At 53.9% G+C, this 11,861-nt stretch overlaps 5 protein-coding genes across 5 annotated transcripts; 2 read left to right on the plus strand and 3 right to left on the minus strand.

The window, feature by feature from the left end:
• Positions 1-734: 734 nt before the first annotated feature.
• Positions 735-2,466, minus strand: BU26DRAFT_594656 (uncharacterized protein; the record flags this gene model as incomplete). Its single annotated transcript, XM_033834911.1, has 1 exon — positions 735-2,466. The coding sequence occupies exon 1, from the start codon at positions 2,391-2,393 to the stop codon at positions 735-737; it is 1,659 nt and encodes a 552-aa protein (XP_033683936.1). The 5' UTR covers positions 2,394-2,466.
• A 749-nt stretch (positions 2,467-3,215) lies between these two features.
• Positions 3,216-4,296, minus strand: BU26DRAFT_550812 (uncharacterized protein; the record flags this gene model as incomplete). The annotated part of the gene is made up of 4 exons (XM_033832070.1): positions 3,216-3,340; positions 3,388-3,626; positions 3,696-3,931; positions 3,985-4,296. Coding segments are annotated over 4 exons (860 nt in total), but the record flags the coding sequence as incomplete, so codon positions are not given.
• Positions 4,297-4,759: 463 nt separating this feature from the next.
• Positions 4,760-5,111, plus strand: BU26DRAFT_484048 (uncharacterized protein; the record flags this gene model as incomplete). The annotated part of the gene is made up of 1 exon (XM_033825837.1): positions 4,760-5,111. The coding sequence occupies exon 1, from the start codon at positions 4,770-4,772 to the stop codon at positions 5,109-5,111; it is 342 nt and encodes a 113-aa protein (XP_033683938.1). The 5' UTR covers positions 4,760-4,769.
• A 1,698-nt stretch (positions 5,112-6,809) lies between these two features.
• On the minus strand, positions 6,810-7,697 carry BU26DRAFT_377690 (glycoside hydrolase family 43 protein; the record flags this gene model as incomplete). Its single annotated transcript, XM_033822538.1, has 1 exon — positions 6,810-7,697. A coding segment is annotated over one exon (888 nt), but the record flags the coding sequence as incomplete, so codon positions are not given.
• Positions 7,698-8,830: 1,133 nt separating this feature from the next.
• On the plus strand, positions 8,831-10,873 carry BU26DRAFT_308991 (uncharacterized protein). The gene is made up of 3 exons (XM_033821892.1): positions 8,831-9,736; positions 9,902-10,185; positions 10,250-10,873. Exons 1-3 carry the CDS (start codon positions 9,043-9,045, stop codon positions 10,673-10,675), a joined length of 1,404 nt encoding a protein of 467 aa, XP_033683940.1. The 5' UTR covers positions 8,831-9,042; the 3' UTR covers positions 10,676-10,873.
• Positions 10,874-11,861: the final 988 nt, after the last annotated feature.

Below are 11,861 nucleotides of genomic sequence, written 5' to 3' on the forward strand. Positions count from 1 at the left end.
GCGATGCGCCCGATGCGCCGGAACATCGGGCCCACGTGACCGAGCGCCTACGCCACAGTCTCCGGCCCACGGGACCCCGGGCTTATTTTAAATGTGAAATATAATATGACTCGACGCCGAAAGTAGATAGTAGAGCGAGTTTTACCCTGCTTGAGATAACGCGTCGATAAAGTCCGGAAACACCTAAATGAAGAGCTGGAAAGACAGTTAAACAACGCCACATATAACTACCATGAATCGCGATATTGGCTTAGAGCTAGCATGATAGCTTCGAAAGTAGCACTCGAAGTGGACAGATCTCGTGTCCGGCCTTTTATATCTTTTCTGCGTGCAGCTTACACTGTTTGCTTTCGTACCCGCTGGCAATCGAGTAAGATCCTTCGTGATGTAGCGAAGGCAGGTCCTCTGTCTCCTTTGGATTGACAAAAGATATCACACTCGACTGGAATTGGGTCAACAAGGAGCTGAAAGGAGAAAGTTAGGATTGCTTGAGTAGAGCTTTTAGTAGTGATGTTTCTGTGTAGGTCTAGCTCATAGTAACATGCTCCCTCGAGATGTACACATGCTGTTCGCACCGGGCCCGCTTGCCAATTTGTGGCGAGTCCTCGCATCTGTAATCAATATGCTCTCTGATCGTTATGGTACCCAATTCTAACATTAACACGAAATATCAACCCGTGTGCCGAGTCTCAGCTACAACTCGAGAGCGACAATAACCCGGCTCTGCGAGTCCCCTACACTCCACCGCTCTTCATCTTCTTAACCCCACCTCCATCCGCATTATCTTCGCGACCGCGCTTCTTCGACGCGCACTCTTGCGCTTCAGCCCTCGCCTTGTGCATAGCCGCCCTCGCATCACGCTGTTTCACAAACGCTTCCGCAACAACAGCCGCCGTCCTTCCTTCGAGGGCCGAAGTATCCACGCCCTCATCTTTCAGCAACCGGAGTACGTCTACCTTTTTGTATTTGCTAACGAGGGTCTTGGTCGCCATGGTGTTGTCCCAGGAGAGCGGCTTCGGCTTCCTGCCGGTGGGTTTGCTTGGTTTAGGCTCGGGTACGGCGGCTGGAGTGGTCTGTGTTGGTGGGTTTTTAGGAGCGGGTGAGCTGGTTGGAGGGGTTGGAGAGTTCTGCAGCGGTGAGGTGTGTTGAGGAGCTATCGGGGATAAGTGTGCGGCATTCTTCACCTTGGGCTTCTTGCTGGGCTTTGGATCGCGCACGCTTGTGGTGGTCTGAGGAGGCTGAATGTCTCTCGACGGGTCGGAACTCATGAGCTGAGCGGTAGGTGGCTTCTCCCTTGCGGATATTGGTGCAATGTTTTTAATCTTCTTCTTAGGCTTTGGATCACCCGCCGCTGCAGGAGTTTGAAGAGGATGAATGGTTGTCGCAATAATACTCGCAGGTAACTTGACAGTGCTCTTGGGCTGAGCAGTGGGCTGTTCCTCTGCGATGGTTACGAGAGCGGCAGTCTTGGCCCTCTTCTTTGGTCTAGATTCAGGTGCGATCGTAGTGTCCTGTGCGGCTTGGTCGCTGGCGGTGGGATCTGATTTAGTCTCCTCCGCCTTCCTCTTCAACGTCGGTTTTTCAATAGGCGGTAGTTCCCTGCCGATAGCTGGAGGAGCTTGTTTGTCGTCTGGATGTTCGGTGTTCTGCAGCTTCAGGTTGTTATCCGTTGCAGCGCCAGATTCAGCCAGCGTCTCCATGGATTTGTTCACCTTGGTTTCCGGCTGGTGGACGGGGGCCTGTGGTACAACTCCTGCCGTAGCTACTGCTCCAGCTTCATCCTGAGTCTGTTGTTGGTGCTGCTCGGTTGGTGGAGCAGGTTGCTGCTCTTGCAACTCCGCCTGCGGGAAGACGCGCTTCTTCATAGGTATGTAGTCCTCATCTCGCACCCGACTCTGCTGCACCGGAGACCTCTTCGGCGCGAATTTCCTAGCCAGTCGTGAGGCGTAGGTTCTCCTAACGTGTTGCTCGTGCGCTAGTGACTCGTCCGCGCGCTGGCCGAATCCCTTCGAGCAGGCCCTCATGCGCTGTAGCTTGGCCAAAGATTCATCCGCCCGCTGACCGTATCCCTTAGCCGAGCCGTTTCGAGATGGTCTAGATCTCGCGCGAGGTGTGAGGATATGAATTTGTCGGCCCTCAGCTTTCTCAACATGATCTTGGGCGATGGTCTTGCTCGAAGAGTCCCTATCTATGACGTCTATCATCAGTATGTCTTCGTCGCGGGCAACTTCTGCAGGCTGCCCAGAGACGAGTTGCGCGGCTTTGGAAGTGGAGCCCGCGGTAGCTGGAGCAGGTGCTTTCAGCGAGAGCATTCCGGTGTAGAATTCGGGTAGCGGAAGGATCTCGATGCGACCCTTCCGGATCCTGTAGAATGGGGGGATGGAGGCTACCATTGTCTGCTCGCGGTGGAAGATGAGGGCAGTGGATAGAAGTAGCAAGCTCAGTTCGAAATTCTTCGAGTTCAAGAGAGAGAGTACGTGAGTTGGTTGCGGACGGCCGAGGTATTGCTTCTGTACGCGCGCTCGAATTTATGGGTTTATCTCGAGAGTCGTGCAATAGGCTTTGCTGAGTAAAGCTTGCGGTTGCATCAGGAGTGTGTGTAAAGAAAAGATCGTTGGAGAGGCTGTTGATGGGAAAGCGCGTGGCTGAGTCCACGCCGGCTGGAGCATGCGCATGACGGACGAGCACGTGACACCTTGAACTTTCACTCCCTGGGTATGCACATGCAAATGCCCTGCCACAGGCCGATGTCACCCCGCATCATTTCCGAAGGAAAAATCGGAGCTCGTGAAAAGCTTACAACGCCCAACGCTCCGAGGCGACTCAAAACCAGGTATCTGGAACGCTAGTAAGGCCTAATGAAAGATCATAGAAGGTGGGCGAGGATGCTAGATTAGCTTGCGCGTTACATTAGCTCAGCCATTTTAAGAGCGAACGGCGAAGCGGGAAGGTTGACCCGAACGAGAGGTAGCCGGAAAATACGAACATTACCCGCGTATCGCTGAATAACTTTCGCTGAGTATATGGCGTGCTGTGGGAGACTCCGTCCACTTGAGTAGTAAGATGGTTCGGGTTTCGGAAGGATGGCTGAAGGTATTCACGGCCCTATATCCGTAGGCCTCGAAGACGAGAGCAAAACAAAAGCTGGCAATTCCTCACCTGCGGCCTATTATAGTAATGGCAAAAAGGGACGAAGGAAGCCATTACCAACTCCTGAAAAATGATATATTGCACCCACGAAATCGTGCCACGGCCTACCTTTCTTAGCTACGCTCCCACGTTCGCAGTCCCCGTCACGCCCAAGTTGCCGCTAACAAACACCACAAGCACGGCCGCGTACCTTGAAAATCAGCATCTTATTCGTAGGGTAGTTCAATGGCGGCTCACCCAGCACTTGCTGCAAACAGCTCCGCGCGCCGAGCGTTTGTCAACACGCCGACATTGATCGCAAAAAGCGTAGTAAAGACAGCTATGATACCGAGCTTTTTCCTTGAGGAAGAGACGGAATACAAGCTGACAATGCCACCAATCAGGAGAGCAGCGGCATTGACGGTGCTGAGAATGGCAACAAAGCCAGCAATGCGACGGTCAGAGACGTAGGCAATATTGCCATCGCTTGCCTTAGTCTGTAGCAGGCGTAAGCGTGCTGTTAATCAGGCTTTTCTGGAGACAAGCCTTGGATGTCACCAGCGCACCTGAAATATCCAGGCAAGACGGTCTTGCACGAAAGCTGTGAGCCGATCTCGATCTTCGTGGACGCCCAGGACGACCAGGTCATCTGGATCATCAAACAGACTTGCGCTATTGGCCCCTAGGGTCGGGAAACCAAACTTCGGATCGCCGTTGAAGAAGTGGCATCGGAAGGCTTGGAGAGTACTCTTCGGCGGACGCGGAAGGGTTGCAAGGTGGCTTTCGAAGACTAGGGCCTCTCCTGGTAACGTCAGCGGGGCCCTAAGCAACTCATTAGCTTTGGCCTTTACGTACTATATTCCTTCAGCACCGAATGGATGGTATCGGCTAGGATCTTTCTTTGCTTTTGCCTATCGTCAGACAGGGCGGCGGCGCAGAAGTCAGGCCAGTTCCGGGAGAACTGTTTGACAGCTCGGCCACCGGACCGCTCCGCTCTATCTAGCTCATCCTGCTGCGCTTGAAGTTCAGCTAGCTCACTCTGCAAATGAAGCAGGTTGCGTGCGGCCAAACGGTTGAAGCGCTTGCAAATTGCGGAAGTGTAATCTCGGTCACTCGCGATGAATGCGGCCAGGGATGGATACCCGAGGAGATAACGAGAACGTTTTGATTGGGCTTCGAGATCCATGATGGGACGTCTGAATGCGATGCTAGACGCCTTGGACAGCGATATATCACCGCCCCTTCACCGGTTTGCTTGGCAGCTAACCGTTCGGATGGAGCGTGGCAAAAAAGCCTGAAAAGAGGGAACAGCGTGGATGGCGGTGCTGACGACACCCATGCGGTATCTACGAATCAAATTCGCTTTCGCTCAGGCTGAGATCTTCATTGGCGAAGAGAAGGTCACGTGACTGATTTTTCATGCGGGTTGCCGTGATATTCATGCAGGCTAAGAAAAGGTAGCAGCCAGTTATCGCTCATCGCAGCAAGTCCTTCAAAGGGCAGGGACGCTGAGAGATTATGAGGGCCACCCGCCCGGCCTTGCTAATCGCCATTTCGCCCACAGCATCTCCCGCATCACCCTCGAAGCCTCCGCCGTCGCACTCGAACCGAAACTTCTCATCAGATATCTCGACGTGTTGATGTGCTTCTTCGACCAGCGCCGTTTCGCATGCGGAGACTGGAAATGGGGACATTTTCGGCAGCACTGTGCGAAGGAGTACAGGACTGGAGAAACGTGTGGGATGAGGTTGATCATGCAGACAGTTTCAGTAGCCCAAAAGTGCAAGCTTTGCGAGAAGATTGACACCAAGATGAGGCGGCGAGCGGCCGAGCTGGAGAGGATCAAGAGATGGCAGCAAGAAGGTGCGAAGTTCAGAGCTTCTATCGATAGATCCTTGGATGTTATTCGAGGACTCGACAGCGAAATATACGAATTGAGTTGTGAACGTAATAGAAGGCTGCAGGGCTTATCAACGACGTAAGTTCTATCGCTAATTCAATGGATCATTCTGAGTATTCCGAGATTAATGCCTGCAAGTTCACACGACGCAGGCACTCCTAAGGCTTCGACCGAGAGCGTGGAATACCAGCTAGTACCGAAAGAGGACGTCCTTTTGGCGCTGCCGTTGACGTTCGAAGACGTACCGAGTGCCGCTACCGTGATGGCCGTTCCGGATACGGGGGCTGACGTGAACGTAATATCCGTGGATCTAGCGTCTAGGATGGGACTCGAAATTGAAAGTATAAACGACACGGAACTTCGATTGCCTAACGGCGCTGCTGTACAGTGCTGTGGCATCATTCGAGCGACGGTTCGATTCGGGAAACTGCTGGTCTCAGTCCTCCGAAAGCTGGCCTGTACGATCTACGTCGTCCCAAAACTCGCATCGCCGCTGATCATATGCCGGGATTTCCTGGATAAGACGCGGACAATGTCACTCCATCGCGAACGTCTAGTGCGGCTTCCACGTTTAGCGGGTCTGATTCCGGGAATGAGAACGCTCGGCTCGAAGCACGAACATCTTCTCTGCTCTCTAGAAGGCGGCGATATCGAAGCATTGGCAGACAGCGGTTCAGATGTCGACTTCGTGTCTCTCGCGTATGTTCAGAAACGGGGGTTTTCTTTCAAACATAAAGAAGGGTGGGTAATGTTCGCCGATCGTACAATCGGTAGGACTTGCGGCATCCTCCACGCTCAATTGACTGTTGGATTTGGAGGGGAGACAGTGGGACGGGATTGTCTCGTTCATAATGACGTCGACGCTCAGGGGCACGCGGCCGTAGTGGACGAGCCGACGGTAGAGCACGTCCGAAATAATGATTCTGCTATTGATGCGACTTCCTCCGCTACACGAACCAAAAACGAATCGAAAAAGACGAACAAAATCCGGAAAGTAATCAGAAGCCAATTCCACATCCTGGAGGGCATGTCCTTCGATGTTGTTGTGGGCATAGGATCTTTGGAGTCGCTTGAAGTTTATACGAAGCATACCGAACATCTCGTGATGCGCGAAAGGCAGGAATCCGAGGCTCCAGGGTTGAACCGCATTATTCTGCTTGGGGCGCTAGAGCAGAAGCTCCGTCAAATTGCACGCGTATGGCTCATGAGAGCTAAGAAGGAGGGCATGGGCGGGAGTCAGTATATTCCTTCATTTCGCTCCTATGCAATTGCTCACGACCTTGTAGAGAAGCACATTCCTCTCCAGGAGACACTGGACGAAGCCGATCAAGAGGAGAATGCACGGCAGGACGCAGTGAAGATGAAGATGAAGCGTTTGAGTGGCGAGGAGAAAGCTAAAGCGGAGGCGAAAGAGACCATTCGCCAAAGAGGGTATGAGGAATACCGTGACATGATTGTCAAGGCGTATGAGGGCAGATGAACGGCGTCGCCGTCGTCATCTTATCGGGGTGCCTCTGCCCTGAGGGTGCGGCGCGGCTGCATAAGTTCGTTTCATCTTGTTCCGCGTGAAAGAAGGACCTCCCTGCAGAGGAGAGGAATGACTGGAGTCTGCGAATGCATGAGGTAGACTGCGGTTGGGAACCGCTCCGTATCTCTTTCTTATCAACGTGATCTTTCCTTAGCCAAATCAAGAAGGCACTTCAAGCCATGCTCTTGTGCCGTTCAGCTTCAAGTTGGCGATATACATCGCTCGTATGCCGCCCGCGTCAGTGTACACGCGAGCGTGAAAAGCCATGCACCAATCTTGCTCATCCCGCCATATCGACGCGCTCCCGGGAGCGTAGAGGCTATATGAACCGGTCTTGAGTAATTCCCCAGAAGCTCGCATATACGGTCCAGTGATGTTCATGCTCGTTGCATACTTTAGATCGTAAGATGGATTCCGCGTACATCCCGAGCTAAAGAACAAGAAATAGATGTCTTCATCGGACTTAAAGAGAGCTGGTGCTTCGACCAGGGGACCGTCTTCATCTGTACGATCCAGAATCTTGACTGGAGATCCTGAAGGTGTTATGCCATCCCGCTCCATTTTTTGTAGAAGGATTGGGGTATCCTTCAGCGGAGGTACGCTGTTGCCACACTGGCCGCCGTTGCCTTTCGCATTGCCGTCGACTTTATACGAGACGTAGATTGATCCGTCTGAATCAGTAAACGAAGCGGGATCGATTGCTCCTCCGCGCTCGACCGGGCAAGCTAATGGAGTACTCTGAGATTCGAAGGGTCCAGTTGGTATGTCACCAATGGCGGTACCAACGCAATGATGTGAGGCATTCGCGGACGTCGCAGAATAGTAAAGGACGAACTTTCCGTCTGGTCGTTGGAGGATATCAGGAGCCCAGACATTCGCTCTTCGGACGAGGGCGCTTCTGTCCGCCTCGGCTGGCATATTCTTCTTGGATACCCAGTCTCCCAGGACCTGCAGGGGGTCGTCGGCCTGATCGTGTAATGTCCAGTTCAAGAGGTTCGAGGAGGTCGCAAGCTGTACATTCGCCTTACCAAGACCTTTGGATTTGCCGTGAAGCTTGCTTCGTAGGATCCCGGCAGCATTATTCGTGCCGTACACGTACCACGTTCCGTTGTGTCGTAGGAGGGTTGGATCCGGAAAGTTGGAGCGAAGTACTTCACGGAATGGCGCATCTGTAGGATAATTCCCAGTCGGAGGCACTCGCCCCGCGGCCCTTCGCGGTAAGATAGTGCCCAGAACGGCAGACACAATCGTTGCGATGGCCGTTGCGGCGATAGCGATTGCGAGGAGCCATCGAAGAGGCAGTCCAAACACTCTCCTACGACCCCCATGGGGCGAGAGGCAAACCCTCGTCCAAGATCGTTTCGGTCCGGCGGACTCATCAGGCTCAGTGATGTCTTCGATGTTCTCTCTTGTATCGCTCAGTTTCCCCATGCTTCCCGGACGTGCGAAGCTGAAGGGAAAGAATAGGAAGGTGGCCACAAGAAGCACGCGGGCGGGGACGGCGGAAAGTGGGCGAGCGAGAGTCCATGGCCAGATTATATGGCGCAATTGGGGTTAGAAATGGTGTGTGCTAGGTGAGACGAAACAGAGAGTGCGCTGGCTAGAAACGAGAAGATCTAGACCGCCAAGCCGCCAAGCCCGCGGCTCGGCAACTGGAAATGCCGAACCGTCTATCTCAGATGTACGACACCTCAACTCTACCACACCACACAGCTCCTCAGCAATTTGCATGAAAAGAGGGACTTGCTCTTGCTCGACATAGGTGAAAACCAGGATCATTGATTCTGGGGAGACTGGCCGGTTTACGATCTAGCCACGATGCGCGTTCCTCCACCGCCTCAGGCTCCTCCCGAGAAAATTGATCCAACCTGCTCCGTGCACCACTCCAGCAGCCGGAACGCAGATAAAAGAATGTCTTTGACGGTGCAGCGTCTTGCTCGGGCTCGGGCTCTTAAAGATAATGCCGGCAGGGGGCAGGTTTCGGATGCCTGCAGCGATGGCTGCCTACGCGCTTTCCACTCCTCTCGCGTCCTCCCCGATGGTCCCTTCCCTTTCGGATAACATATGCAAACAAACATGATGATTCCTTATCTAGATATCTAGCTCTATCCTTTTGCTGGGGCCCCTCCCACGGTGTGGAATTCCCTGGATAGAACGACGTGCGAAACACCTGGGCAGCTACCCAGGAGGCCTTCGCGGGTGCGAACAGGGCCCCTTTTCGACCGATGAGAAGGGACGCTGTTCCTTTTCACCTATTTCTTCCTCTGCCCTTACAGTCACCTGCCCATCCCGCCACCTGCATCATGCACCTCGCTGTCTCCTTCCGCTTGGCCCGGTCGCACTGCGCTTGCTATTTCCAAGGTTAACGTAGCAACCACTGTCACGTGGCCTCCTGTCTTGGCGCGTTTCCCAAACGACATACAAGAGCATCCTTTCGCATCCCGCCACGCTCGCACTCCCCCCATTCTCCAGCACGACTGATACCATGGACGCGAAACGCGGCAACCGCTTCGCGCTGTTCGCCGAAGACGATGAGAGCCTCTCGCCGAGCCCCGAGGCTCCCAACAAGTTCAGCCCATTTGCGAACCAGGTTGCGGAGGACAACGCGAATTCCTGGCACGAGGTCAAGCGCGGAGCGCAGAGGACGAAGTCGAAGGCGAAGACACTAATCATCCGCGATGAGAACAAGGTGCCCTCCGCTCACCACGGGCCGAAGCAGACGCGCACGTTCTCCGGCTCGACGCAGACCAGCACCGACAAGCCCGAAGACCCGCACGAGAATTGGTGCGGCGTCTGCCACATAAAGTTTCCCTGCAAGAATGCTCTCCTCACGCACATTAAGCAGGTGCCGAAGCACGAGAACTATTGCAACCTCTGCAAGCGCGTGTTCAAAGACCGGAACGGGCTCAAGAACCACGTCGACTACTCTCTGGGACACGACATATTCTGCAACCTCTGCCTGAGCGCATTCAAGGACTCATGGGGCTTGAAGAACCACTTCGAGAACAACTATCACGTCGGACACGAGTTCGTGTGTCTGACTTGCTTGCTGGGCTTTCGTAGCAAGATCGAGCTGGACAAGCATTTGCAGACGGGCGAGAAGCATGTGTGGTGCCACACGTGCCACCGCAAGTTTCGCAATCAAGATGAGCGGGACGCGCATTGGATCAATACAATGAGTAGGTATTCGATCCCAATCCGATGTACTGCTTGCGCCATCTCCCGTGGGGCACTCAGCGAAAGCCCTTGCACTACAAGTGTTTTTCTGGAGCGGGCCCAGGGTGGGAACCGGCACTAGCTCTCCCGTTCAAGTACTATGGTTTCTTTGAGCTGACTATAGCCAGAGCACAAGCACTGCCTCCAGCCGGGCTGCGACTTTGACGCACCGAACATGGTCGTTCTGGAGCAGCATCTTGAAGAAGACCACTTCCGGTGCGAGGGATGCAAACGCATCTTCCCCAGCCAGACGAAGCTCGCCCAGCACCACGAGCACTGCAAGTTCGGCATCCGATGCCCAAACTGCGGCGAGCCTTGTCCAGGTCAGGTGGGACTGGCGGCTCATCTGGATGCGTGCTTCTCCTGCCCCGAATGCGGGTACCACACAAACCACGAGGGCAACTACCACATCGTAGGTCCACCACAGCTCGCCATGTACAGTACCATTACTCCGGATGATGCTAACGCGCTCGCAGCACATGACCAAGCACGCGACCGCAACCCTCACCTGCTGGGGCTGCGCCACCCCAATGCGCACCCACAGCAGTCTTATCAACCACCTGGAATCTAGCCGGTGCCCACGTCTCCCCGACCCCTCCCTGTTCACGCTCTGCCTCGGTCGATCCTGGTATTCCCCGCTCTACATGGACCTTGACCTTCACGCGCAGATCCGCTCCGGCTGGGTCAATCTCAGGGAGGTGACGAGCTGGATGAACCAGGGCCTGCTCTCGCCATTCATGTGCCGGGCTCGTGGCTGCGATAAGGCGTTTGGCCACTTCAGCTCCTTAGTGCTGCATGTAGAGAGCCAGGCGTGCGAGTGGGATGTCGAGCGGCTGCGGCTGGATCTGCTGAGGCAGGAGTTTGTGGACACGTGCTTGAGGAGGGATAGCATGGTTGAGTGAGAGGCCTTTTCGGGCCTTAGTGGATGGTCACACGGTGTCAGGCCTGAGAGACGTAATGGGCGGTCTAATGGCGATGAGGAACGGACTTGGTATGCCCGGGTCTTTTGGTGCTGCGGATGGTGGAGTTTGAGCGGCGCCTCAGACTTGCTCGGCCATCTGCCGCCTGGGTCCATCGACATCCATATCGAATGGACCGCCTTATATTAGCTTTTGCTACAATCTTCGAGCGTGCGGCCAGCCATGAGGATGCTCACGTACACATTTGACGTTGTGTTTGTATGAAGCCTCCTCTAGCGCGTTCGAGCAGAAGGGCAAAACGTATTTCCTGATATGGCGCGGACCACTTCAACCCCCGAAGGTAACTTGGAAGCGTTCTGCAAATTATTCTTACCGATATGACGATCTTCCGGTCGCGGATGGTGACGTCCGCATTTGCAGTTGAAGCTACGTCGAGCGATGGAGAGAGCTATATAGAATATGATAGTGAGTATAGGTCAGCGTATGTATTGTGTGTATGTATGAGGAGTCTAGCTACAGGGAGTTGCACGATGGAGGTGGCCTGCCAGGCAGTGAGGGTGACCAAGGGTCACGTGACATAGTGAGAGGAAAACAAAACGCATATACGTTCTAGTAAGCAGACTATATACAGCCTGGCAAAACTTTCACTATCACGTGACCGAATAATGTCCGGTATCCCCGAGGGATCACCACAAAGCTGCCTGTGCAGACAATTAGGGTGTCAAAAAAGGTGTCCTATAGGGGCGTATGTGTACATATTAGATGTGGTAGAGGTAGGGTATAAGGGACGATTAAGTTTCGGCGTTGCGGTAGAGGTCGCGCGATGCCGTTAAGCTGGAGTAGCACCAGTCTGTGATTCTAAAAGAAGAATACCTTGAGTTATAAAAAGAAATTGAAGAGGCCTTCACTATACGAAGCAGAAGAGAAGAAGGTGGGGTTTCGCACCTCCTTTGCCCACTACGTACGCTAATGTTACCGAATATATAAGGCATCATAACTAAAGAGCAGAAGGATTAGACGATCCTTTTGCCCAATAGTTATAAGCCTAGAAATTCCGCACGAAAATTTTCACGACGCTATCGCTACTCCGCGAGTCATACCACACCCCACGTTCGAACCCCGCATCAACTACCACAAGCCCAGAGGCATAACCCAGAGAGGCATGACC

Source organism: Trematosphaeria pertusa (genome assembly GCF_010094035.1).
Source record: "Trematosphaeria pertusa strain CBS 122368 unplaced genomic scaffold BU26scaffold_7, whole genome shotgun sequence".
NCBI classification, from domain to species: domain Eukaryota; kingdom Fungi; phylum Ascomycota; class Dothideomycetes; order Pleosporales; family Trematosphaeriaceae; genus Trematosphaeria; species Trematosphaeria pertusa.